This window comes from Desmodus rotundus, chromosome 4 (genome assembly GCF_022682495.2).
Source record: "Desmodus rotundus isolate HL8 chromosome 4, HLdesRot8A.1, whole genome shotgun sequence".
Taxonomy (NCBI): Eukaryota; Metazoa; Chordata; class Mammalia; order Chiroptera; family Phyllostomidae; genus Desmodus; species Desmodus rotundus.
In genome coordinates, this window is record NC_071390.1 from 74305601 (window position 1) to 74332894 (window position 27294).

Below are 27294 nucleotides of genomic sequence, written 5' to 3' on the forward strand. Positions count from 1 at the left end.
GAAGTTACAGCTAAGAGTTAACTACGTACAATGAAGCATTTTAGGAATGTTAGAGATTAGAGAATATAATGAATGATACAAAGGAAAAAAGCCATAATTCTTGCCGACTACATATTGTATTGCTTTCGAAAGCAACTGTACATATTGTAATCAGTTCATAGTTAAGTACTACTACTAATCTGTTTTAGGAGAGCAAATGTCTTTCAAGGTTTCAAGTTCCTCTATAAGCCTCTTGTTCTGAACTTCCAGCACTGCAACTCGACTTTCCAGACATTTTACATATTCTTTTTTTCGACGTCGACATTCTTTAGCAGCTTCCCTGAAAAACAAAAAAAAGAAGCAAAAGGGCAAACAAAACAACTTTTGCATGCTATTGACTGAACAGACTGAAGTGAGCTTGGTGTGTGTGATCATGGTTGCATTCCAAATTTGGAACAACACTCCCAACTCAATTTCAAACACTAATCCAAACTGGATTCTTAAGGGAAACAAGTGTCCCTTCCATGTCCACATGGCAATTAGTAGAATTGCTGCATCTCCTGCTTGATTTGAGTTCACAGTAAACAAGGTCCAAGTCAAAGACAGTTACTCTGCTTTATGGCAATAAAGATCTTTAAGGGCCTTGAGTTCCTCAATGAGAGTCTTGTTTTGGTTTTCAAGCACAGCCACACGATTTTCAAGACATTTGACATATTCTTTCTTCTTCCTGCGACACTCCCGAGCAGCTTCCCTGGAACCAACACAAGGCAAATGACTCAGGAACGACCTCCCAGCACAGTCCAGAGGGGCTCCGTGAACTTTGGCCCCACAAACTCAACAGCCAATCAATCCTAGGTAAGATCTGCACAAAGCCACATGACAAATGTACCCAGGCCCACACCTTTTTGTAAGGTGACTCTAAGACAACAGGAATGATTTGGGAGCACAGTCCATTTGCCCAGCATTCATCGTAAATAGTGTTTTCTTAGGGCACACATTCCATGATAACAATGACCAGAACAATTTTCAGTAACCTAAAAAAATAGAACCACATTTCCAAGTGGAATTTCTACAAAAACATTTAGAGATCCTTTTGAATCTCTTAGTTATTTTGTTCCCCCAAAACCCTACATTCCATCATGACGAGTTAACTTTATTTCATCAAGAATGATTACAAAAATTAATCCCCAGAGACCTTAAATATCAATAATAGAGATTTTCATTCTTCAAGACTAAATCACAGTGAAACAAATAAACCGATCAGGACTGCAAGACAGTTGTTGGCTGGGAAACAACATGGATAAAAATAACAATAAATGAATCATAAATCACACACATTTTCATAAACCAAAATGAAATGGACTCTGCTTCTGAAAATTAAAGATGGAAAGAAGGAGGCTACAAAGTACAATACTCAATAGTTCAGACAATTTAAATCCAAGAATGTGAAAATACCATGAAAATCATGAAAAGAAAGCTACTTAATTACTCAAGGCTGTTCTCTCATCACATGCATTTACTATCCAATCTACTGAATTTTCACACTGTAGGCATACCCAAAGGAAAGGACAGACCAGCAGCCAAAGCAACAGACACAAATAAAAAGATGAGCCACAGTCATTTTCATGCATCACCCCACCAAAAGAAACACAATGAATACAGCCAACATTTTCTCTCTCTTGCTGGGTGGGAGGGGTTGGCAACTACATCATTTAATTCCTCTATAGATTGTATCCTGTTAACAGTTTTATTTTGGAGTTTTCAATTCAGAATAACTGCCTTGGGGGTATCCTTCACATCAGAAAATCCTACACTGAAAGATAATTCAGACCCTGGCTGGGTAGCTCAGTTGGTTGGAGCATCGTCCTGATACTCCAAGGTTGTGGGTTCAATCCCTGGTCAGGGCATATACAAGAATCAACCTATAAATGCATAAATAAGTGAAACAACAAATCAGTGTTTTTCTCTCTTTCATCTCCTCTGTCACTCTAAAATCAATAAATTAAAAAAAATACAAGTATATTTTAACAAAAGTTGTACTGAATGTCTAAACACCAGTTACTGTAATGCCAGTTACTACTGTTGCAAGTCTGAACTAGGAGCAAGCGTACAACAGATCTGGCCAATTCTGTTTTATTTTTAGGATAGTCGACTCTCACCAACAACTGATTATGTATTTTCCCTGTGGGAAGCAAGAGTCAGCAGAAATAAAGAGATCCAGAAATGCCAATGAACTGCAGGAAAAGATCAACCCCTATTTCCTAGCCCAGAACAATGCACTCACCCTGTGAACCCATGAAATTCTCAGATTTCTCAACTGGTTAACAAAAAAGTGACAATGTATGCGTGAATTGAATCTGATAAGTACTGATTAACTTAATCTAATCATGCATGGGAAAAAGCTCAGAATAAATCCAAGGACACTTATAAAACATGCCAGTTTGGAAACAGAATTCAACTATTCCACAAAGGAACTAAATATACATTTAATGAATACCAAAGTTTTCACAATTAAATCATTATATTAACTTCTAGATCTGGAAGGAAGATAGTCATTTTACAAAACAAGTCACCGTTGAGTGAAAATTTAAATATCTAATAGCAATTTTGTGGGTTATTTAACTTTAAAAATCGTTTCAAGGTGTGCTATTCACTGTAAACATCCATACTTGGTGTTTCACACATGTGCATGTGCCACTACAAGAGTCAAACGTTCCAAGCACAAAGCTTTAACTGATCACACCAGTAGAAGGCACACTCCTAAGAACTTAATGTCTCAGCCATGGAAAACACCTGTTTCTTCTATTAATAGTTAGAGCTCAGTTTTCAGGCCTTGCATTTGTCTGGATATAACTTCAGCATGGTGAGAAAATACATGGCAAATGGGAAAAGCTGACAAGGCTGTAAAGAGAGAAACACTGTGACTGGATTGGTAGAAATATAGTTAAATATCCATTATAAGTGCTAGACAAAGAATAAAAAGGGAAAAAGGTATAAAAGATCTTGCACAATATTGAGTGAAACTGACATTCTTCCCATAAAGTTGAATCTGAAGCTCATGCTGAGGTCTTTTGGGGGTGACTCTGGTGTTAGGGTAGTGGGCAGGCTCCGGAATATAGCCTGTCTGGTTGCATATCCAGGTTCAGTCTAGTTTGCACCGTGTGATATTAACCAACTTATGTGAAGTCTCTGAACCTCAGTTCCTACCTGTAAGGTAAGGATAATAGCCAGACCTGTTCTCATGTGAAAGTTATGTGACAGTTATGGAAACAGTAGAAATAAAGCACTTAAAATGTGCATATGGTACTCACTCAACAGATATTAAGCAACATTAACAGCCACTCATTTTCTGCTTTTCTCTTGTCTTGCTTCGAAACTGAGGTTTGAAAAGCTAAAACAGACCTTTCTCAGAATCCCTTGAAGCTAGGGATTCTATTAGCTATTTCTAGTCAATGAAATGTGGGTAAAAGTTGCTGGCAGAGCCTTCCAGCAAAGTTTTTACAAGGGTCAGACTCAACCAGCCCCGCTTTTAAGCTTCAGTTCTTCTCTCCTCTTCCTGACTGATGTAATGGCTGGAGGGGAGGCAGCCACACTGTGATCAGGAGCAAACATAGAGCAGGCAGGGCAGGGAGGAGGAGCCTGGATCCTGGATGACACGGTGGGGCCTTTGTTCTGGCTGCATGTCCCTCTGGACCCACAATGTGAGATCAAATACCACCTAGCCCTGACCAGCATGGCTCAGTTGGTTGAGCATCACCCCCGTAAAGCAAAGGGTGGCTGGTTTGGTTCCCAATCAGGGCACACGCCTGGGTTGCAGTCCAGGTCCAAGTTGGGGGTGTGTGAGAGGCAACAGATTGATATTTCTCTCACACATTGATGTTTCTCTCCCTGTCGTTCTCCCTCTCTTCCCCCACTCCCTAAAAATAAATAAATAAGTAAATAAGTAAATAAATAAATAAATCTTTTGGGGGGCTATATTTATTGATTATGCTATTACAGTTTTCCGATTTACCCCCATTCACTCAACTCCATCCTGCACACTACCTCCCTCCCACATTCCCCCCCTATAGTTTATGCCCATGGGTCATACTTATAAGTTCTTTGGCTTCTACATTTCCTATACTATTCTTACCCTCCCCTGTCTATTTTCCACCTATCATTTATGCTACTTATTCTCTGTACCTTTCCCACCTCTCTCCACCTCCCACTCCCCTGTTGATAACCCTCCATGTGATCTCCATTTCTGTGGTTCTGTTCCTGTTCTAGTTGTTTGCTTAGTTTGCTTTTGTTTTTGTTTTACGTGTGGTTGTTAATAACTGTGAGTTTGCTGTCATTTTTACTGTTCATATTTTTTATCTTCTTTTTCTTAGGTAACTCCCTTTAACATTTCATATGATAATGGCTTGGTGATGATGAACTCCTTTAACTTGACCTTATCTGAGAAGCACTTTATCTTCCCTTCCATTCTAAATGATAGCTTTGCTGGATAGAGCAATCTTGGATGTAGGTCCTTGCCTTTCATGACTTGGAATACTTCTTGCCAGCCCCTTCTTGCCTGTAAGGTCTCTTTGGAGAAATCAGCTGACAGTCTTATGGGAAGTCCTTTGTAGGTAACTGTCTCCTTTTCACTGCTGCTTCTAAGATTCTCTCCTGTTTAATCTTAGGTAATGTAATTATGATGTGCCTTGGTGTGTTCCTCCTTGGGTCCAGCTTCTTTGGGACTCTCTGAGCTTCCTGGACTTCCTGGAAGTCTATTTCCTTTGCCAGATTAGGGAAGTTCTCCTTCATTATTTGTTCAAATAAGTTTTCATTTTTTTGTTCTTCCTCTTCTCCTTCTGGCACCCCTATAATTCAGATGTTGGAACATTTCAAGATGTCCTGGAGGTTCCTAAGCCTCTCCTCATTTCTCCGAGTTCTTGTTTCTTCATTTTTTTCTGGTTGGATGTTTCTTTCTTCCTTCTGGTCCACACCATTGATTTGAGTCCCAGTTTCCTTCACATCACTATTGGTTCCCTGTACATTTTCCTTTGTTTCTCTTAGCATAGGCTTCATTTTTTCATCTGGTTTTCGAACAAATTCAACCAATTCTGTGAGCTTCCTGATTACCAGCGTTTTGAACTGTGCATCTGATAGGTTGGCTATCTCTTCTTCCTCACTTAGCTGTATTTTTTCTGGAGCTTTGATCTGTTCTTTCATTTGGGCCTTTTTTTTCTTTTTTTTTTTTTGTCTTGGAGTGCCTGTTACATTAAGGGGCGGAGGCTTAGGTGTTCACAGGGGTGGGGTAATGCTGGTCGCTGAGCTGTGACACTGTATGTGGGGGAGGGGCCGAGAGGGAGCAATGGTGCTTGTTCAACTCTCTGCTGGATTTCAGTCACTCCCTCTGCTACCCACAGTCAAATTGGGCCCCTCTAGTGCTGACTCCCGAGTGCGTGGGCTTGTGCACGCTCTAGGCTCCTGTGGGTCTCTCCAACAAACCCTCCTGTGAGGCTGGGAGTTTCTCCTGCTGCTGCTTCAACCCCCATGGGTGTTTTCAATCAGAGGTTTGAGGCTTTATTTCCCCAAGCTGGAGCCCTGGGTTGCATGGTCTGTTCGCTCCCTGCCCCTTCCCCGGCCCCTCCTCCTGGTTTATCTATGCGTGAATGCGGGGCTGTGGGGTCTGCTAGCTGCAGCCTGGCCTGCCCCATTCCACAATCTGCCACCTCGCTGGGTCGCGGCCTTGCCATGAGTCCTCTCTGCTCTGGCTGCCCGTCTCCACCCCTCCTACCAGTCTGGATGAAAGTTTCTTCTTTATCTCCTTGGTTGTCGGACTTCCATACAGTTCGATTTTCTGTCAGTTCTGGTTGTTTTTTTGTTTTTAAATTGTTGTTGTCCTTCTTTTGGTTGTGCAAGGAGGCGCAGTGTGTCTACCTATGCCTCCATCTTGGCCAGAAGCAAATAAATAAATCTCTTAAAAAAATACCACCTACAAGGTTAAGCCTCCATTCCCTTTGGTTATTTAGAGCCCAAACTCAAATGCTATCCGATAGTTATTAACAAATTATTTTTTTAAATCCCAATATTTTATAATATTTTCCCATAGGGAGAGCTCATATGTATGTGTAGGTAGCTGTAGGGCACCTTTTATAGGAAGCCACTGCCTAATGTTTTATCTATTTCATTTTGGTAGTTCTGACAACATTTTTTAATCTAAAAATAAAGGCATAAAATGGCACCAGGGAGAAAACAAGGCTAAACTGCTAGTTCTTCCTTTTTTATTTTCTTTGGGAAAATAAGACATTGATGAACAATTCTGCATTATCATCACACTTTACATTATAAACTGAACTTCACAACATACATTCTGTGACCAGAGAGGCAATTGTATTTGTAGCACCTGGGATCTCTGAAAGTGCAGTTTTAAAGTATCCACAGTCCTCCATCTGATCAAGGTTAGGGATCTTCGATGATGAGATCTCCACACACCAACTGTGATACTATGTGAGCCCTGCCCACTCAGCCCCTTCAGACTTTCTGAGCAAAATGCTGATGATGCAAAAGGTGAATCCAGCAGGATTCACCTTACAACCTAGAACAACCACTGATAAAGATATGTGTATCTAATGGTCCTATTGCTGGTAATCTGTGGAGTTCCACAGGGTACAAAACCCCATCTAGTGATTTGTGATAACTAATAAGCCTGGGAACTGTAGCAGACATACGAAGTACTATAATACATCAAATTGTGACATTTAAAAGGCTATTAGTAAACTGAATATAGCTGCTACTGCTTCATCTCAGTTACAAAGGACAGTGATGAACTTAGCAGTTATTTCTGGATTTGAGAGTCTTAGAAGCCACAATTTCTACATTAACTTGGTTGCTAACACCTAGTAAATTAACTACTATCATGTAGTCCCAATCATAGGCAAATACATGATTCTGTGTGAAATGTTTTCTTCTCTTACAACAAGGACATTATTTAAAACTTAGGAAGGTGACAAGACTACCGGGAAAAGACTATTCTTATTCTTTTCATTTTGAAAAATTAGATTGATTTGCACCATTCTCCCTCATAAAAACTAAACCAGAAAAGAATATGCAAATGAGATTTATTTATTTATTTTAAATTCTCACCAGAGGGTATGTTTATTGATATTAGAGATGCAGGGAGAGAGAAAGACAAAGAGAGAAACAGTGACTGGTTGCCTCCAGTATTTGTGTCCTGACCAGGGATTGAACCCACAACCTTTTGGCATCTGGGACAACACTCTAACCAGCTGAGACACCCAGTCAGGGCACAAACTAGACTTAATAAAGAACTTTGAGTCCTGGCTGGTGTAGCTCAATGGACTGAGTACCAGCCTACAAACCAAAGGGTTGTGGGTTTGATTCCCAGTCAGGGCACATGCTTGACTGGGCCCCAGGGGCTGGGCCCGAGTAGGGGGCGTGCAAGAGGCAACTACACATTGATGTTTCCCTCTCTTTCTCCCTCCCTTCCCCTCTCTCTAAAAATAAATAATATCTTAAAAAATAAATAAAATTACAGAGAGACAGTGCAAGAATAAGTGAGAAAATGAAAGAGAGCAGGCTGGAAAGGTATATACAATAATAGTAGGTATCTCTAGGTGGTGAAGCTAAGAGTTATTTTAATTCTGTTGTTTTGTATTTTCACTTGACTAGAATTTATCAGAATAAAGGTGTATTTTGGTACAATCAATACAAAATGCTGTTTTTCTAAAAAACAGAAAGTAAAAGGAAACAGGATTCATAACCCATACCTTATTTTGATCATAAAGAAGCTAGGAAATTATACTTATCACCTAATTTCACAAAGTAAATGCCAAGTACAAAATAAGTTTTTATTTGTAATAAAGTCCTCCCATCATCATTTAAAAAATTAATGTATCTTACAGACATTACCTTTCTAACACCTAGCAATGTACCTCCTGCTGATGAAATAGTTGCATGTCTAGCAGACAATCTATCATCACATGCAGAGCACAAGCCCATATAAAATTCCACTTAACACCGAACTTGGGGAAATAGCTTAGGAAAAGGAATTTTTTTAAAAAGCCCTACAGTTACAAATTATATGTCCTCTAAGTGGTTGCTGATTTCTAGTGAACCATCTTACCTGTTTTTCATCAACCTCAGCTCTCGTTTGCGTGTGGCTTCTTCTGCGAGTTGCTGGGGACTGTGCAAACTTCCTGGGGAGGCAGCCACCACCACTCCCTGAGGCAAAGCAGTCGGGGGAGCTCGTATCTGGTAAGTTGGCATGTCACCAGTGGCAGCTGCAGTGAAACATTACATGCTTATATAAACATTTTACAACTTGATATTTTATATAAAATTGACCTGGAAAAGCATACTTCTTTTCTCATGTGTTAAGGGGTGATGTTGCTAACCTTGTAGATGATTATTCTGAGCACGATAGGAATTCTAGGTATCAAAGACCTTCTTCAGCACTAGGAACAATGATATTTAGCATGCTCTACACATTTAAGGAAGAAAAATGCCCTAATGCATTTTAGGTAGGTTTTTTACCAAAGGCTAAAAGTAGAGAGGCTTTTCAACTGAGAGTTTGTTGAGCCTAAAATCAGTGGTGTGCTGATGGTTTAACAACCAGCTCTCCTGGAGCAAGCTGAGATCTGTAGCATGTTCCCATGATGTAAATACTTTCATCATGGCCAACTGGAACCTACCAGTATGACTTCAGTGAATGCAGAATTGGGAAGACATACACAGGAAGTAGCACAGCATGGAGATGAAACATGTAAATAACAGCAAGAGCATAGATTAAAAAATTATAAATGATACATTTTGAGTATTAATTAATGTTTTTTAAGTAACTTATTAAATCTATCTTTAAATTTTTAATAGCTATTTTAACAAGCAGCTCACAAAAATCTTGCAAATTTAATAATCAGCTCTAGCAAATCAGTGAGAGCTTGTTCCAGCACACCACTGCAGAAATTTTAATTAAGCAGAGAACTTCCATCCAGTTAGATTTTCCTATAGCCTATACCCTCACCTAACATCTTTTAGTGCAAGTCCTATTGCCAGAAAAAGTACTAGAAAGGCAAATACTTGCTCACTGTATTTTCATCTAAGAGCAAAATATAACATACAAAACAGCAAAGCTCTACTTAAAACTGGTTTGTACAGGGAATGGTAATTTTTATCTGTCTTAGTCTTCTTGGGATAATAATATATTCCTAAGAATTCATTTAAAAAATATTGTCTTAATTATAGTATAATCGTAGTTAAATGACAGACTTAGTATTTATTTATTCAGATTGAATCCTGAAGTCCTCAAGGTGCCCTAATTTACATTCTACATGAGTATACCTATTGCAATAAACAGCTTCCTTAAAACAGATGGGTTAAATTGATGAAACATGTTCCTGCCACCACTGTTTCAACTTTGAGAACATACAGTCCAGAGTTCATGTGACATTCTGATGAGATATGACCAAATACATGCTCTCTCAGAACTTAATGCAAGAAAATGAGTTAAAAATGATAAAATCCTATAAAAGTTGGTCTGAAGCAAATGCCAATCAAATATGAAACACATCACTTCCATATTTCACTAAGAACTGAATTTTTACTCAAAAAGGAAGCATAGGCTTTTTCCAGGTAAATGGAATATAATCACTGAAAATAGCCAAGTGGTTTAAAGGGTTAATCAAAAATTGATCTAAGTGTTTCTTTTTGAGTAAATGCCAAGTTTTTATCTCCCCTGGACTGAAGAATTAGGTGAGGAAATAAAACATTAAAAATATGGCTATGGGGGAAGATCACATAAAAGTGTTCATAAGATTGTAAGGCTATACTGCTTTTTCCTTCTATATATAATTTTTCAAAAAGATTTTATTTATTTACTTTCAGAGAGAGGGGAAGGGAGGGAGAAAGAAAAGGAGAAAAAGAGATGTGAGAGATACTTTGATTGGTTGCCTCTCACATGCTCCTAACTGGGAACTTGGCCCGCAACCCAGGCATGTGCCCTGGCTGGGAATAAAACTGGAGACTTTTTGGTTCATAGACCGGCACCCAATCCACTGAGCCACACCAGCCAGGGCCTTCTACACATAATTTAAGAGACAATGATGAAAGAATGATCACAATTGTAACTGTGATAAATACAATGATGATCACGAACTTGGGGAAAATCCTAAATTTGTTTCTGTGACAATTTTAAGCACTATATACACAGATGTCTGAGTTTATGTCAGAGAAAATTTTATACCTTTGAAATATTTCAGAAGAGAATTTTAAAGTCAGCTATAAACTGTTACCTGACTAAAGATTTAAAAATATGTATTTAAATCATATTGTAGAGGAGAGAGACTGGAGCCTGGAGTAACAGATCTCTTTACCCACATCAGGGAAGAAGGCTATGGGGTAATAAAGGCTGAAACAATGGGACAGCTGGAGGAGACGAAGGCTTTCTAAAACTGGAACAGTGGCAGTGACAAGGGGAAGTTTCCTGTCATCATGTTGACATATGTAAGCAGCAGGGATGCAGGCCTCGGTCTGAGGTTGTTCTTGCCGAACTGCTCACAAACAAGTGCAATAAAATAATACAAAGGTACAGAAGTGTTCGTTATTCTCTCTCTAGTCTTGTATACACCTGCTTTTCTCTGTACTTAAAGTTAGAGCAGGATGTTTACACAATATACAAAAGTTAGTTGGAGAGACTCATTAAAAAGTTAAAAAGGGAAGGAAGGAATACTTCATAGATGAAAAAGAAAGTTCAGCCCTGACTGGTGTGGCTCCATTGGTTGGGCATCCTCCAGCAAACCAAAAGGTTGCCGCTTGGATTCCCAGTCGGGGCACATGCTTGGGTTGCAGGCCAGGTCCCCAGTTGGGGGTGCATCAGAGGCAACCAATTATGTTTCTTCTTTCCACATCTGTTCCTCTCCCTCTTTCACCCTCTCTTCCCCTCTCTCTAAAAATAAGTAAATAATTTTTTTGTAAAAGTTCATTCATTGGTCTTAGAATCAGAAATAGCTCTAAATGTTTGTCTGTTTCCAAAACTGAAGCTACCTTCCAAAGACCAAACGTGTCACTGTGAAGGATAATGGCAATTCCAAAAGAGGCAAGCATACTTAAAACATTTTGAGCAACAACTTAGAAAAAATACCCTAACATGGTATTTTGGAAAGGATTATATATGGAAATATTAGTCCTCAAATGTTAGCTAACGAACTGGATTTTATTATTATTTTTCAGATATACTATATATTCATTTTATCTCTCTCAATGAAAATCCAATTGTAGCTCATTGGTTCAAACCAGAAATATGAATTAGTATATATTAGTAGGAATTAGTATAAATTTCTGATGGTGGTACATTTCCAATGGTCATGGAATAAATATCAATGGATAAATTCCATATATTCAAATATGATCTTATTAGTAAATACATTAAAAAGGTGTGGGCAAGAGAATGTCTTGTTTTAAGGAAGTCCAAGGGTTAAAAGGTTTTGTTATTGAAACAAGTGATAAAAAGTTTACACACAAAAATTCAGTGGTAATTTAACACAGATGAGATACCCGGTATCCCAGTTCAAAGGGCATCCTGCATTCTTGGATGTCATGTTGTTACCCCTTTATGCTAATAAAGGCCAATTTCTGCTCCATCTAATTACTAATGTGCCAAAATTATTTTTATTCTAAAATTTCACTGTATAAATTATTCCTAAAAATAAATGGGTTATCAGTGTGGAGTTTAAACTCATGATCAAAGAAAGATAATAAAAAGATACACTAATTTAATTTTATTCTGAGGCAGCAAGAACTTTAACAAGCTGCGGTATCTTTTATGTCTTGCATGTAGTCCCCTAGAACCCAGCAACACTTAGCATATAATGGGTGGCTGGTGGGCTTACTTGTGCACTAGGAAGGAAATGTTGAACTTCCCAGGGTTTTCCACAAACCCACTGTCAATTGGAATATCTCGAGTAAGCAGTCTTATTATTATAAGACATTATTAGCCATTATCATAGCTAAGTCTGTAACACTAAGACATGGAAAGCCCTAAAAGATGCTATGTATTTATTCAAACTGGCCTTTCTTGATAGAAGGCATTTTTTCCTAAGCCTTCCCTTAGATGCTAGTCAAATAACTTGGCATTTTAGAAGCAAAGGAGTTCTAATTACTCTATAGTGTTTCCAATCATCTAACTCCTGACATGAAAAAATGTTTTAGGTTTGATATCAAATATTTCATGAGAAAAGAAAATTCCTAGAACTCTCCCATTCTGGTCATTAACTTCATACCTCTCTGTGCGAGCTTTAAACATGGTACACAAGAAAAAACATGGGATTTGGAGTCTGGGTTCTGGTGCAGCTCTGCCACTTACCAGCCATGTGACTTGGGGCAAGTTCAGTTTCCTCATCTGCAAAATGAGGATACATTATCTCATTTAATACTCACAATAAACCCTGTAATGTATGTCAAAGTGCCTAGCACAGTGCCTGGCTCATGGTAGGCATTCAGTAAGTGTTAGTTCCCTGCTCCTTCCCTTAAGTTCTAGAACACAATGTTCCAAATTATGCTTATACTGCTTATTAATTAAAAGGCAGATAACATCCATAAATTATTTCCCTGGAGTTTCCCTTCTAACAAACCTGGGTAATGGAATGATTGAAATATATGGCTCTCATTCCTTATTTTGTTAAAAAAACATGCCTATTAACAACTTTTAAAATCTATACTATATGTTATTATATCCCTTTAGAGAATAAATTATTAAAAGATCATATTACAAAATATCCTTTTAAATGTATGTAATTATTTAAAATATATAACTGTTAAGGTGAAGAATCACAAAAAACAAATGATACAGTCTCATCAGACTCGTAATAAGAAAACTGAAAACCCCCACAAGTCAAAGAGGTTCTTGTTTCTTCCTAACAGAGAAAGAAATGAGAAGCCCGGCCCAATGCCTATCTTGATAGCTTCCAATGTGAAAGTTTATCAACACCCTACAATGGTGACTTTATTTGTCTATTGATTGATTGATGGATGGATGGATATCTTTACAGTACTGAGCACATTAACTGAACAAAACCATTTTTTATATATGGAGTTCCTACCTTAATGTCTTTTCGCTATGTGTCACTAATCTCAAATACAACTAAGTAATAAGCAATAGAGGTAACTTAGATGTCATACTTAGAAGCAGGGAGCTCCAGAAAGCTACTGACAACTTCACTTTTCTGTTTTGGTTCTTTCCCTCCCTATGACCACACCAGTGCTCCTAATGCCGAAATTGGGCTTGTCCTTGCCAGGTGCCTCACTCTGTCAGGAAGGTTCCCCTCCTTCTTGCTCCAGGTTTTCCAGGAAAATTAAATCCCGTATAAACAGGACTATTTAAACACTGAACAGTTCAAATATGTTACAACACACAGACCCCAAAGAATCAAATCATTAAATAGTTTTTACTTTAAGTTATACATGAGTTATACATTCAGTGAGAATCTCTAGAGTAAGAAAAAAAGTTTATAGAAAATGACAAATTATATTGGTGTTTTTAGTTCTACATAATAGCAAACATGCTCTGTTGTCCCATGAGAGTGAAAATACTCTACAAAAAAAATCTATTTTGACTACTTAAAATGGTACTAACTTTATTTTGTATGTTTTATAAGTAGTGTGTAGAGAAACAAAATTCAGAGGTGCAAGATGGCGGAGGAGTGAATGGAAGCCACACTAACCTTCTCTCAGGACCCATCTGGAATTACAACTAAATTGTGGTGAAATCACCCAGAACAAACAACTGAACAATAGCTAGAGTGAAGCCTATAACCTACAACAGACAGAAGAATCAGCTTTAGCACAAGCTGACTGGTAAAGAGTGAGGCAGAGATACAACAGGGCTGGCTGGGTGCCCACAGGTGGCAGCACCAGAGGGATAATTAAGCCACTGGCTGGATCCCCCTGAGAAGTATGGGGTCTACACCCTAAGCTGGGACCTGTAGCCTAGACCAAGAGAGCCCAAAAAGTACACAGATAACCACCAGTGGCAAGAAGTGGCAGGGTTGCTCTCTGCCAGAGATGGTTGGCTGGAAACACAAAGAACCATTTAAAGGGACAACACACAAATTTTCATTTGCAGCCACTTACCATGAGCCCTGGAAAAGGTGGGAGCAGGGTGGGCTAGAGACACTTGAGAGACTAGGGACAGAAACTTTGGGAAGAGAGCTGAGAGAGTAGACAACAGCATCCCAGTGCTAAGGCACCCCCATACAGGAATAGCCATCCTGCTCAGGCAGACCACTCCACTATGAGTGGCAACAGCCTGAGGGGAAATAACAGCCCCTAAACCCAGGAGGGACTCTGCCCTGGCTCTGTGGTGCTTAAGCCTGACTGCTGAGTGCAGAATTACTATATTAACAACCGAAGGAGTCAGCTACAGACAGTAGATCCCTGGCAGTCTCAGAGCTGGCTGCCTAAGGTCAGATTGGGTCAATATCTGACACCACCAGAAGTGGACCCAGAAAGGAAAAAACGGGGTAAATACTAGAGACTTCTGGCCAAGATGGAGGCATAGGTAGATACACTATGCAGCCTCACACTAGCAAAAGGAGGACAACAACAAATTTATGAACAAAAAATAACCAGAACTGCCAGAAAATCAAACTGTATGGAATTCTGAAACCAAGGAGTTAAAGAAGAAACATTCATCCAGACCAGTAGGAGGGGCGGAGACGGCCAGCCAGGATGGAGACTGGCAGCAGATGCTGAGCTGAGCAGCTGGGGAGGAAAAGACTCATGGCAAAATAGCGGCTGGCAGAGGAAGCAGTCCCACATTTGCGTGTGGAGAAACCCAGAGGAACAACTGGGGAACAAGACAGACCACAAACCCAGGGTTCCATCATGGGAAAATAAAGCCTCAAAACCTCCAACTGAAAAATCTGTGGAGTTGAGGTGGCAGGAGAAACTCCTAGCTTCACAGGAGAGTTCGTGGGACAGACCCACAGGGTCCTAGAACATACACAAAACCGCCCACCTGGGAACCAGCACCAGAAGGGCCCAATTTGCTTTTAGGTAGCAAGGAAGTGACCGAAAGCTGGCCAAAATGAGCAAGCAGCATTGTTCCCTCTCAGACCCCTCCCCTACATACAGCACCAGGATGCAGCCACGTGGGTTGCTCTGCCCTGGTGAATAAATAAGGCTCCGCCCTTTACTACGTGACAGGCATGCCCAGACAAAAAAAATATGGCCCTAATGAAAGCTCCAGAAAGAAATGTTATATTAGTTAAGTGATAAAGAGATAGCCAACCAGTCAGATGCAGAGTTCAAACAACTGGTAATCAGGATGCACACAGAAATGACTAAGTATGGTTACAAAATACAGGAAAACGAGAAGGCTATGAAAACTGAAATAAAGGAAAATGTACAGGGAACCCACAGTGAAGGAAAGGAAACCAGGACTGAAATCAATGGTTTGGAGCAGAAGGAAAAAACAAAAACACTAAACCAGAGCAGAATGAAGAAACAAAAGTTCAAAAAAACCCAAAACAAAACAGGAGAGGATTAGGAACCTCCAAAACAACTTTAAACATTCCAACACCTGAATCATACAGGTGCCAGAAGGAGAAGAACAAGACCAAGAAATTGAAAACTTCTTTGAAAACATAATGAAGGAGAACTTCCCCATTCTGGCAAAGGAAATAGACTTCCAGTCCATGAAGCTCAGTGAGTCCCAAAGAAGTTGGACCTAAAAAAGGACACCAAGACACATCATAATTACATTACCAAGATTTAAGATAAGGAATCTTAGAAGCAGCAAGAGAAAAGGAGAAAGATACCCACAAAGGAATTCCCATAAGACTATCAGCTGATTTGTCAAAAAAAACCTGGCAGGCAAGAAGGGGCTAGAAATAAGTATTTGAAGTCATGAAAGGCAAGGACCTACATCCAAGATTACTGTATCCAGCAAAGATATCATTTGGAATGGAAGGGCAGATAAGGTGCTTCCAGACAAGGTCAAGTTAAAGGAGTTCATCATCACCAAACCCTTATTGCATGAAATGTTAAAAAGATTGATCTAAGGAAAAAAAGAAGATAAAAATATAAACAGTACAATGACAACAAACTCATAACTATCAATAACTGAATCTACAAAAATAAAAACAAAAACAAACTAGCAAATAACTATAATGGAAACAGATTCACAGAAATAGAGATAACAAGGAGGGTTATCAGTGGAGGAGGGAGAGGCATGAATTGGGGTAAGCATATATGGAATATGAAGCATAAGTGGTACGTACAAAATAGACAGGAAGAGGTTAAGAACAGTATGGGAAATGGAGTTCTGGCCAAGATGGAGGCGTAGGTAGACACACTGCACCTCCTTGCACAACCAAAAGAAGGACAACAAGAATTTAACAACAAAAAACAACCAGAACTGACAGAAAATGGAACCACACGGAAGTCTGACAGCCAAGGAGATAAAGAAGAAACATTCATCCAGATGGGTAGGAGGGGCGGAGATGGGCAGCTGGGGCAGAGAGGACTTGTGGCAACATAGGCGGACCCAGAGACGTGGAGGAACGTGAAACGAATGGCACAGGCAGTGCCACCGCTAGCAGACCCGCAGCCCCACATTCACCCATAGATAAACAGGGAGGAATGGCGGGGGAGCAAAGCAGACCACGCAACCCAGGGCTCCAGCTTGGGAAAATAAAGCCTCAAACCTCTGATTGAAAACACCTGTGGGGGTTGAAGTGGCAGCAGAAGGAACTCCCAGCCTCACAGGAGAGTTTGTTGGAGAGACCCACAGGGGCCTAGAGCGTGCACAAGCCCACGCACTCGGGAGTCAGCACTAGATGGGCCCAGTTTGATTGTGGGTAGTGGAGGGAGTGACTGAAACCCGGCAGAGAGTGGAGTAAGCGCCATTGCTCCCTCTCAGCCCCTCCCCCACACACAGCATCACAGCACAGCAATGTGGGTTGCCCTGTCCTGGTAAATACCTAAGGCTCCATCCCTTTACTTAACAGGTGCACCAAGACCAAAAAAAAAAAAAAAAAAAAAAAAGGCCCAAATGAAAGAACAGATCAAAGCTCCAGAAAAAATACAACTAAACAACAAAGAGATAGCCAGCCTAGCAGATGCACAGTTCAAAACACTGGTAATCAGGAAGCTCACAGAATTGGTTGAATTTGGTCACAAATTAGATGAGAAAATGAAGGCTATGCTAAGAGAAACAAAGGAAAGTGTACAGGGAACCAACAGTGATGTGAAGGAAACTGGGACTCAAATCAATGTTGTGTGGACCAGAAGAAAGAAACATCCAACTAGAAAAGAATGAAGCAACAAGAATTCAGAAAAATGAGGAGAGGCTTAGGAACCTCCAGGACATCTTGAAATGTTCCAACATCTGAATTATAGGGGTGCCAGAAGGAGAAGAGGAAGAACAAAAAATTGAAAACTTATTTGAACAAATAATGAAGGAGAACTTCCCTAATCTGGCAAAGGAAATAGACTTCCAGGAAGTCCAGGAAGCTCAGAGAGTCCCAAAGAAACTGGACTCAAGGAGGCACACACTAAGGCACATCATAATTACATTACCCAAGATGAAAGATAAGGAGAGAATCTTAGAAGCAGCAAGAGAAAAGGACACAGTTCCCTACAAAGGAGTTCCCATAAGACTGTCAGCTGATTTCTCCAAAGAGACCTTACAGGCAAGAAGGGGCTGGCAAGAAGTATTCCAAGTCATGAAAGGCAAGGGCCTACATCCAAGATTACTGTATCCAGCAAAGCTATCATTTAGAATGGAAGGGAAGATAAAGTGCTTCTCAGATAAGGTCAAGTTAAAGGAGTTCATCATCACCAAGCCCTTATTATATGAAATGTTAAAGGGACTTATCTAAGAAAAAGAAGATAAAAAATATGAACATTAAAAATGACAGCAAAACCAGTTATTAACAACCATACCTAAAACAAAAACAAAAGCAAACTAAGCAAACAACTAGAACAGGAACAGAACCACAGAAATGGAGATCACATGAAGGGTTATCAATAGGGGAGTGGGAAGGGGAGAGAGGGGGGAAGGATACAGAGAATAAGTAGCATAAATGAGAGGTAGCGAATAGACAGGGGGAGGGTAAGAATATTATAGGAAATGTAGAAGCCAAAGAACTTATAAGTATGACCCATGGACATGAACTATAGGGGGGGATTGTGGGAGGAGGGGGTGGGCAGGATGGAGTGGAGTGAAGGCGGGGAAATGGGATAATTGTAATAGCATAATCAATAAAACATATTTTAAAGAAAGAAAAAACAGTGGTAAATACTAGAGGCTACAGAGACAAAATCCACTATGGTCTTCTCCATGATTAGTGATAGTTTCTTTCCTACATAGATTTTTAACATTTATTTCTTGCCCAGCAAGTTTCTGCATATTAAGTCACTAGATTTTATACTATAGTTTATTCCTCTCCTTTCATATAATAGCCTTAATCTCTTTACACCTTCTTAATACTGGTTCATTTGCTGTTGATAGTGGGATTGCAGGATAGCGTTATTTTGGTGGTCGTGTGTTTGTTTCCTGGGCTTTGTAGTTTTGTTCTGGCAGTACCTGCACAACAGCATACAAGATATGGTAGGTGGAGTGACCCTCAGTCAACCACCTGGAGGGAAAGACCTACCAAAGAATGACCCAACAACGGACAAAACCCAGTTACATCCAGAGAGCCAACATAAACACCATAAGGGGCATCACAAGAGCATGAAGTTGAGGAGATCAAGGAGACTACACTACTGAATCTCACAGGTCTCCTACCCATACCACCAACTCACTGAGTCAAAGCACATCAATTTAAGAAGCAGAAGCAAACAAAGAGAGTCTCCCAAATATTGGGAAAACAAACGAACAACCTGCAATTGAAAGAAAAGGAGTGCTAAATAAAATAGAGGCAAGTCAACTGCCAGAAACTGAGTTCAAAACAACTGTTATAAGGAAGCTCTAGGAGCTCAGTGAGAATTACCAAAAATGACAGGAAACCATGAGGAACTTACTGCAAACTATATCAGCATGAAAAAGGACACAGAAACTATCAACAAGAGCCAAGAGGAGATGAAGAATACAATTTCTGAATTGAAGAAGACAGTAGAAGGAATCAAAAGCAGGCTAGATTAAGCAGAGGATCTAATCAGCAAGCTGGAGGGCAAAGTAGACAGAAACTCCCAAAAAGAGCAATAAAAGGAAAAAAGATTTAAAAAAAAAAAAAAAAAAAGAACCACCAAACAACAAAGAGGGGTTAAGGTAACTGCAGGACAACATGAAATGTAATAATATCCATATAATAGGGATACCAGAAGGAGAAGAAGAGGAGCGAGGGATAGAAACCTGTTTGAGAGTGTAATGATGGAAAACTACCCTATGAGAGAAAAAGTCACACAAATCCAGGAAACACAGAGGGTCCCCATCAAGAGGAACCCAAAGAATCCCACTCCAAGACACATCATAATTAAAAATGGCAAAATTCCAACACAAAGAGAGATTCTTAAAGGCAGCAAGAGAGAAACAGGAAGTAATATAAGAGGGGCCCTGATAAGGCTAGCAGCTGACTTCTCAACAGAAACACTACAAGCCAGTAGGGAATGGCAAAAAATATTTCAAGTAACGAAAAACAAAGGCCTGCAACCAAGACTACTCTATCCAGCAAGGCTTTCAATTAAAATGGAAGGCCAAATAAGGAGCTTCCCCAGGCAATAAAAGGATGAAAGAATATACCTACACCAAACCAGCTCCGCAAGATGTGCTTTAAGTAAAGGAAGAAAAGAGCGAGAGAGAGAGGAACACAGGTGCAAAGGGGGGTAAAATGGCAATGAATAAGTACCTATGGATAATAACCTTACATGTAAATAGATTAAATGCTCCAATCAAAAGACACAGAATAGCTGAATGGATAAGAAAAAATTACCTGCACATATGCTGCCTACAAGAGACTCACCTCAGAACAAAAGACATACACAGACTGAAAGTGAAGGGTTGGAAAAAAATATTCCAAGCAAATGGACAGGAAAAAAAATGCCAGGGTAGCAATACTTATATCAGACAACATAGTCTTCAAAAGAAAAGCTATAAAAAGAGACAGAGAAGGACACTTCATAATGCTCAAGGGAAGAATCCATCAAGAAGACATAAATATTGTAAATATATACGCACCCAACATAGCAGCACCCAAATATATAAATAAAATCCTGGAGGACTTAAAGATTTACACAGCAACGTACTTATAATAGGGGATTTTAACACCCCACTGTCAACAATGGATAGGTCATCCAAACAAAATATTAACAAAGATAGGCAGCATGGAAAAATGCCGTTGATCAAATGGATTTAGCTGATATATATATAGAACCTTTCATCCCAAGCAAAATACACATTCTTTTCAAATGCCCATGGAAAATTTTCAAAGATAGACCATATGATAGTACAAAAAAACAAGCCTCAACAAAATCAAGAAAATTATAGTCATATCAAGCATTGTCTCTGACCACAAGGGACTGAAACTGGAAACCAACCTCAAGGAAATAACTCAAAAACACTCAAATTCACGCGGATTGAATAGCATGCTATTAAACAATGAATAAGTTAAGAATGAGATCAAGGAAGAAATCACAAAGTTTTTAGAAAACAATGAAAATAAACTCACAACAACCCAAAACTTATGGGACACAGTGAAAGCAGTCCTGTATTGCTATGAGAGGGAAGTTCATACCGATACAGGCCTACGTAAAAAAGAACATTTCAAATAAACAACCTAACCCTACATCTATAAGAACTGGAGAAACAACAACAAAGACAACCCACAGCAAGTAGTAGCAAATAACAAAGATCAGAGCAGAATTAAACAACATAGAAGCTAAAAAAACAATTCTAAGGATCAATAAATCCAGGAGCTGGTTCTTTGAAAAGATAAACAAAGTAGACAAGCTTTTAAGCAGGCTCGTCATGAAAAGAGAGAGAGGACCCAAATAAACACAATCAGAAATGAAAGAGGAGAGATTACAACTGATACCACAGAAATACAAAGGATTCTAAGAAATTACTATGAAGAACTACATGCCAAGAAATTGGAAAACCTAGGTGAAATGGACAAATTTCTAGAAAAACATAATCTTCCAAAATGAATGAAGCAGCAGCAGAAAGGCTGAACAGACCAATACCAACTGATGGAATCGAAGCAGTAATCAAAAAACTCCTGGCATATAGCCCTGGACTGGATGGTTTCACAGGAGAATTTTACAAAACATTTAAGGATGAGCTAACCCCTATCTTTCACAGACTATTCCCCCAAATCCAAGAAGATGGAAGACTCCCAAACTCTTTTTATGAAGCCAGCATCATCCTAATCCAAAACCAGATAAGGACAAAACAAATAAAGAAAAGAATAGGCCAATATTGCTGATGAACATAGATACTAAAATCCTCAAAAACAGATTTGGAAACTATATCCAGTAATACATTAAAAAGATCATACACCATGATCAAGTGGGATTCATTCCAGGGATGCAAGAATAGTACAGTATTCCCAAATCAATAAATGCAATACATCTCATAAACAAATGGAAAGATAAAAATCACATTATCACATCAATAGAGGTAGAAAAGCATTTGATAATGTACAACACCCATTTATGATAATAAAACCCTTAGCAAAGTGGCAGAGAGCATGCCTCAACATAATAAAGGTCTATACAAGCAAACTACAGCCAACATCATACTCAGTGGGCAAAAACTAAACGCTTTCCCAGTAAGATCAGGAACAAGTCAGGGATGTCTGCTTTCACGAGTTCTATTCAATTTATATTGGAAGTCCTAGTCGCAGCAATCAGATAAGAAAAAGAAGTAAAAGGCATCCAAATTGGAAAGGAGGAAGCAAAACTGTTACTCTTTGCAGATGACATGATAGTGTACATAGAAAATCCTGTAGACTCCATCAAAAAACTACTAGACCTAATAAGTGAATATGGCAAAACAGCAGGATACAAAGTCAATATTCAGAAATTGAAGGCATTCTGTACATCAACAATGAAATATGAGGAACAGAAATCAGGAGTAAAATCCCTTTTGATATAGCAAAAAGAATCATAAAGTACCTAGGAATCAACCTAACCAAGGAGGTAAAAGACCTCTACTCAGAAAAGTACACAACATTGAAGAAATTAAGGAAGATACAAACTAATGGAAGCATATACCGTGTTCAGGAATTGGAAGAATTAACATCATCAAAATGTCCATACCACCCAAAGCAATTACAGATTCAACCCAATACCTATTAAAATACCAATAACATATTTCACAGATATAGAACATTTTTGAAGTTTATATGGAACCATAAATAACCCCAAATAGTTGCAGCAATTTTCAGAAAGAAGAACTAAGTAGGAGGGATCATAATACCTGATATCAAACTATATTACAAGGCCACGGTAATCAAAACAGTCTGGTACTGGACTAAGAACATATTCATAGATCAACAGAACAGAATAGAGAGACCAGAAATAAACTCATGTCTCTATGGTCAATTAATATTTGACAAAGGGGGCAGAAGCATAAAATGGAGTAAAAATTGTCTCTTCAACAAATGGTGCTGGGACATCTGGACAGCTACATGCAAAAAAATGAATCTAAACCACCAACTTATACCATACATAAAAATAAACTCAAGATGGATAAAAGACTTAAATATAAGTCAGAGCATTATAAATGTCCTACAGGAGAACATAGGCAGGAAAATGTCAGATATTCCCTGCAAGAATATTTTCACCAGTACGTACCCTAGAGCAAGGGACATAGAAGAAAGAATAAACAAATGGGACCTCATTAAAATAAAAAGCTAGTGCATGGCTAAAGGAAACATCAGGAAAATGAAAAGGGAACCAACCATATGGGAAAAGATATTTGCCAATGATACCTCAGACAAAGGTTTGATCCCCCAAATATATAAAGAATTCAAACAACTCCACTCCAGGAAGACAAACAACCTAATTAAAAAATGGGCAAAGGACCCGAACAGGCACTTTTCCAAGGAGGACATACAGATGGCCCAGAGACATATGAAAGGATGCTCAGCATCACTAGCCATCAGAGAGATGCAAAGTAAAACCACAATGAGCTACCACTTCATACAGGTGAGAATGGCCATCATAAACAAATTAACAAATAATAAGTGCTGGCGAGGTTGTGAAGAAAAGGGAACCCTATTACACTGTTGGTGGGAATGTAGACTGGTGCAGCCACTGTGGAAAACAGTATGGAATTTCCTCAGAAAACTAAAAATGGAACTGCTTTTTGACCTGGCAATTCCACTGCAGAGGTAATTCCCTAAGAATCCTGAAACACCAATTCAAAGGAACCTATGCACCCCAATGTTCATAGCAGCACTATTTACAATAGTTAAGTGTTGGAAGCAACCTAAGTGCCCAGCAGTAAGTGAGTGGATCATAATATTATAGTACATTTACACAATGGAATAGTATGTAGCAGAAAGAAAGAAAGAGCTTATAACGTTTGCGACACCATGGATGGATCTACAGAGCAAGTGCTAAGTAAAATAAGCCAGGGGGTGAAAGACAAATACCTTTCAATCTCATATATAAGTGGAACCTAATCAACAAAGCAAACAAAGGCTAAGCAAGGAAAATATAACCAGAGACATTGAAATAAAGAACAAACTGACAGTAACCAGAGGAGAGGCAGGAGGGGATAATGGTGGCAAAAAGGGGAAGGGTCATCAAAGAACATGTATAAAGGACACATGGACATGGCTAAAGGGGAGTAGGACTGAGGATAGGAGGTGGGTATGGGTAGGGCAGTGGGAAGTGGTGGGGGGAAATGGAGATAACTATACTTGAACAACAATAAAAAAGTGAAGATGAATTAAAAAATTTTTTAAAAGAAACAAACAAAAAGTCGTGTGTAGTGTGCTATTGTAACTCACCTAACTTTATTATTAGTTTATCAATGTCAGGTGAATTCTGAGGAACAGTGTAATATGGTGTGAACAGAACCAGATAAGGACTCTGAAGAGCCAAACTGTTCACCACTTGCTAGGTTTGTAACCTTGTAAAAGTCATATCCACTCTGATCTGTGTTATTACATATGCAATGAACATAATAATGTCTGCCTTGAGTAAATCAGGGGGTATGTGTGGAAAGTGCTTTTCCTTGTGAGTATTTAAATATGGCTTCCTCAGCAAGGCCTACCCTGATCCTTCAACCTATATTAGCTATGAGTCCCTCACGATCTGATAGTTTGATAGCTCTTAGCACATTTATATTTATTTTTATTTGTATCATTAAGTGATTTTTAATTTTAAAGTCTCTCACAATCTGATGGTTTCTTTGATAGCGCTTAGCACATTTATGTTTATTTTTATTTGTAACATTAAGTGAAATTTTTATTTTAAAGTTTACATAAATGCTAAACACTATTTTACTAGTCTGTATGTTTATAAAGGCAAATAAAACTGGGGAAAGTGAAACAATTATCCCAAGTTATCTTTCATTAAAAACTTTTCAAGTATAGTGGGAAAATAGCACAATGGCAATTTCATACAGATTCAGACTTCTATTGAAACTTAAGGTAGGTATGTGACTCCTACATTTTCACTTCCAACATGATCATAACTTGCTTTGCTACCAACTTCAAGAAGCTATTATACCTGATACAAACCATACTTTTATGTGAAATTTTCCAAAAACCTTTTCCTTTCACAAAGTTGAAATGTATTCTTATTCTCTTGTATCAAATATTAATTAACTAAGATACTATTTTCTAAATTTGAATTAAGTTGGAAGGTTTACTTCTTAATAGTTCAGATATCCAGGCTGAATACATTTCATTAGAGATTTTTAGACCCAATGGCTAAAAGATAAAGAGTTAGACTCTTAACAATCAGCTTATAAGTAAAGTCAAAACTGTTTCTAATAAAAATTTAAATTACATCCAACAGAATAATATAATTCTATAAACTGTAAGTATTCCCTTTTCAAATTCAATCCCCTGTCCCTGTAAGTAAATGCTTCTAAAAACTCTCCCAGACTGGTTATTATTGTCAGCAGCCTGATGCTGGTCTAGATCAGTTTTCCAAACTGTAAGTTGTAGATCATTGGTGAGTCACAAAGTCAACTACATGGGTCAAGAATAACATTTTTTAAAAAGAAATAGAAAAGTATGACTACATTACATATACTAAAGCTACGCAATACTTTTCAAACAGATCTTTATATAGACCTAAGGTACACACAAGTCTACTGTCATGTAAATGTGGGTCATGATCAAAAGTTTGCAAGCCAATAATCTATACCAATCAACCTTAGACAGAGATAGAGCGAAAGAAAGAAATGTCCTTTCCAGTTTCAAATAGCATTTTAAATAGAATTGATTCTGTGAGAACTGACCAGATTTCCAAACATAATTTGATTTCCAAAGGTACAATGAGGTCAGTGAACAAGTTTGACATTTTAAAGTGTCATAACTTAGAAAATTTTGAATTTGAAAGGATAAATCATGTATAGGCATTATGGGTAAAACTGTGAAAAAATATCTCTTCAAGGATGCAAAATTTGTTCTGTAAATGTTCATTTATTTACAAGCAATGGTTAAAAAATTCATGTAAATATTTACCTTAAATGTTCATCTTTAAATATATTCTGAGTAATTTCAAATCATTTTCTTTGTTATGATATTATCTCATGTTTAGAGAAGTCAAATGATGAATTTAAATTTATAAACCAATTACTATGCTTTAGGAAATAAATATATACACAAAAGTGCTTTTTGGTTCTAAGAACCATGTGACATGCACTATTTCAGGTTAAGTTCCTCTATATCTTACAATAAATTTGCCATTTGAGAGCTCCTGCAATCTATACTATCTCTAAAATTTCACAGAAGTTTTGAGAAAAACAGTAGCTCAAGATAATTTCAAAAACAATTTTATACCGACCGGTACTATTTGCTCAAGACAATGGAATGTTCCTGTTTAGGAGGAGGAGCTGAGGTCCACTAACTGAAGACGTAAATTGTGAGCAAGCTGTTTACAACTATCCATTCTTCGTGAATTCAAATGCAAATCAGTACTGGGTTAGAAAGAAGACACCACTCAACAAACACAGTTGCAACAACATTATGAATATTACCGACTAAGTCAGGAACATTACTTATTGCTAAGGGAACCAAACCACAGAAAGAACTGCGGATTTTCAGACATGCTCTTCGCTAACTGTGCACTTAAGAGGGCGCTGTGAGGGGCAGATCCTGCAGAGCGATGGGTGAGCGAGGGCCCCTGACCTGACCCGGATGGAGCCCACGCACATGTGGACCTTCGAGTGGTGCAGGGCTCCTGGGATCTGCCCACACACGGGGAGGCAGTGCTAGCTTCCTACAGCAGATACTTACCTGCAGAGAAAAGCTAAACTGAGGCTCACAAGTCAAGCTATCCAGTCCTACAGCTTCCACGGAGACAGGCGGGCGACGAGCTAGTTAACAAACTCAAGCTGTCAGCAGCGCTTGACACAGCGGAAGGGAACTGGCTCAGTCACAGCCTGGCTCGGGGCTGACGTCAATGTGCAGCCCGCTTGGAGTTTAACTTTTCCACTTCCCCGAGGACGACGATTCCAGGAAATGCAATGACGTCAGCCCTTTGAACTCCATTAGGGAGGAACAGACCATTTTAGACACCGGAGCAAAGAAAGGAGTAGGCACACAAACATCCCAACACTCTGGTCTGCTTTGGAGCTACATTTGTACACAACAATGAAATCGGAAGCTTATTTTTTTACAACTTGAACAGTACATATGTTTAACTTGTAGCGGCACTGGATATGCAACAGGTTGCCGATGAAGTAACAGCTTGCTTTAGCGGGGGTGGGGGGGTGGAGAGAGAGAGAAACCGTCTTGATCAAGTAAGCGATGTAACTCTGAGCAAAGCACCAATTCCACTAAGATGCCTTAAAGCGTGCGAAATAGATATAAAACTCCTCAGCTACTAAAAAAGTAATACTTTTGATATACCCACAGGTCTCTAAATAAGTTTTCAAAATTTCAAAAATAATTTTACAGAATTAAATCTTTCTCTAAAGTTCTTACCTGTTTCATCTCCAGTTACAGCCATGGCGGGCTTCTGCATGCAGAACTGCCCGGTTCTCCCGCTCACAGGTCAACACAAAGTGTTCTGACTAGCAAGCATGTGCAGTTATAAGTGGCAGTACTGACATCACAATGACATCACTAGCCTATCACTGCCATAAATTTGCTTTGTCACAGACAAGCTCACCTAAACCAAAGCCCTATCAAAGCCCTGCAA

The 27294-nt window shown here is 38.9% G+C and overlaps 1 protein-coding gene across 5 annotated transcripts; it reads right to left on the minus strand.

Moving 5' to 3' along the window:
- On the minus strand, positions 1-27159 carry CREM (cAMP responsive element modulator). Of its 5 annotated transcripts, XM_053923095.1 has the most exons (5): positions 27078-27138; positions 26388-26636; positions 12326-12361; positions 8093-8249; positions 1-730 (listed from the first exon to the last, which is right to left on the minus strand). In XM_053923095.1, exons 3-5 carry the CDS (start codon positions 12330-12332, stop codon positions 586-588), a joined length of 309 nt encoding a protein of 102 aa, XP_053779070.1. In that variant the 5' UTR covers positions 12333-12361; positions 26388-26636; positions 27078-27138; the 3' UTR covers positions 1-585. The 5 variants fall into 5 exon arrangements, with proteins under 5 accessions (XP_053779070.1, XP_053779068.1, XP_053779067.1 ...); XM_053923093.1 differs by lacking the exon at positions 26388-26636 and having other exon boundaries at positions 27078-27159; XM_053923092.1 differs by lacking the exon at positions 26388-26636 and having other exon boundaries at positions 1-319; positions 27078-27142.
- Positions 27160-27294: the final 135 nt, after the last annotated feature.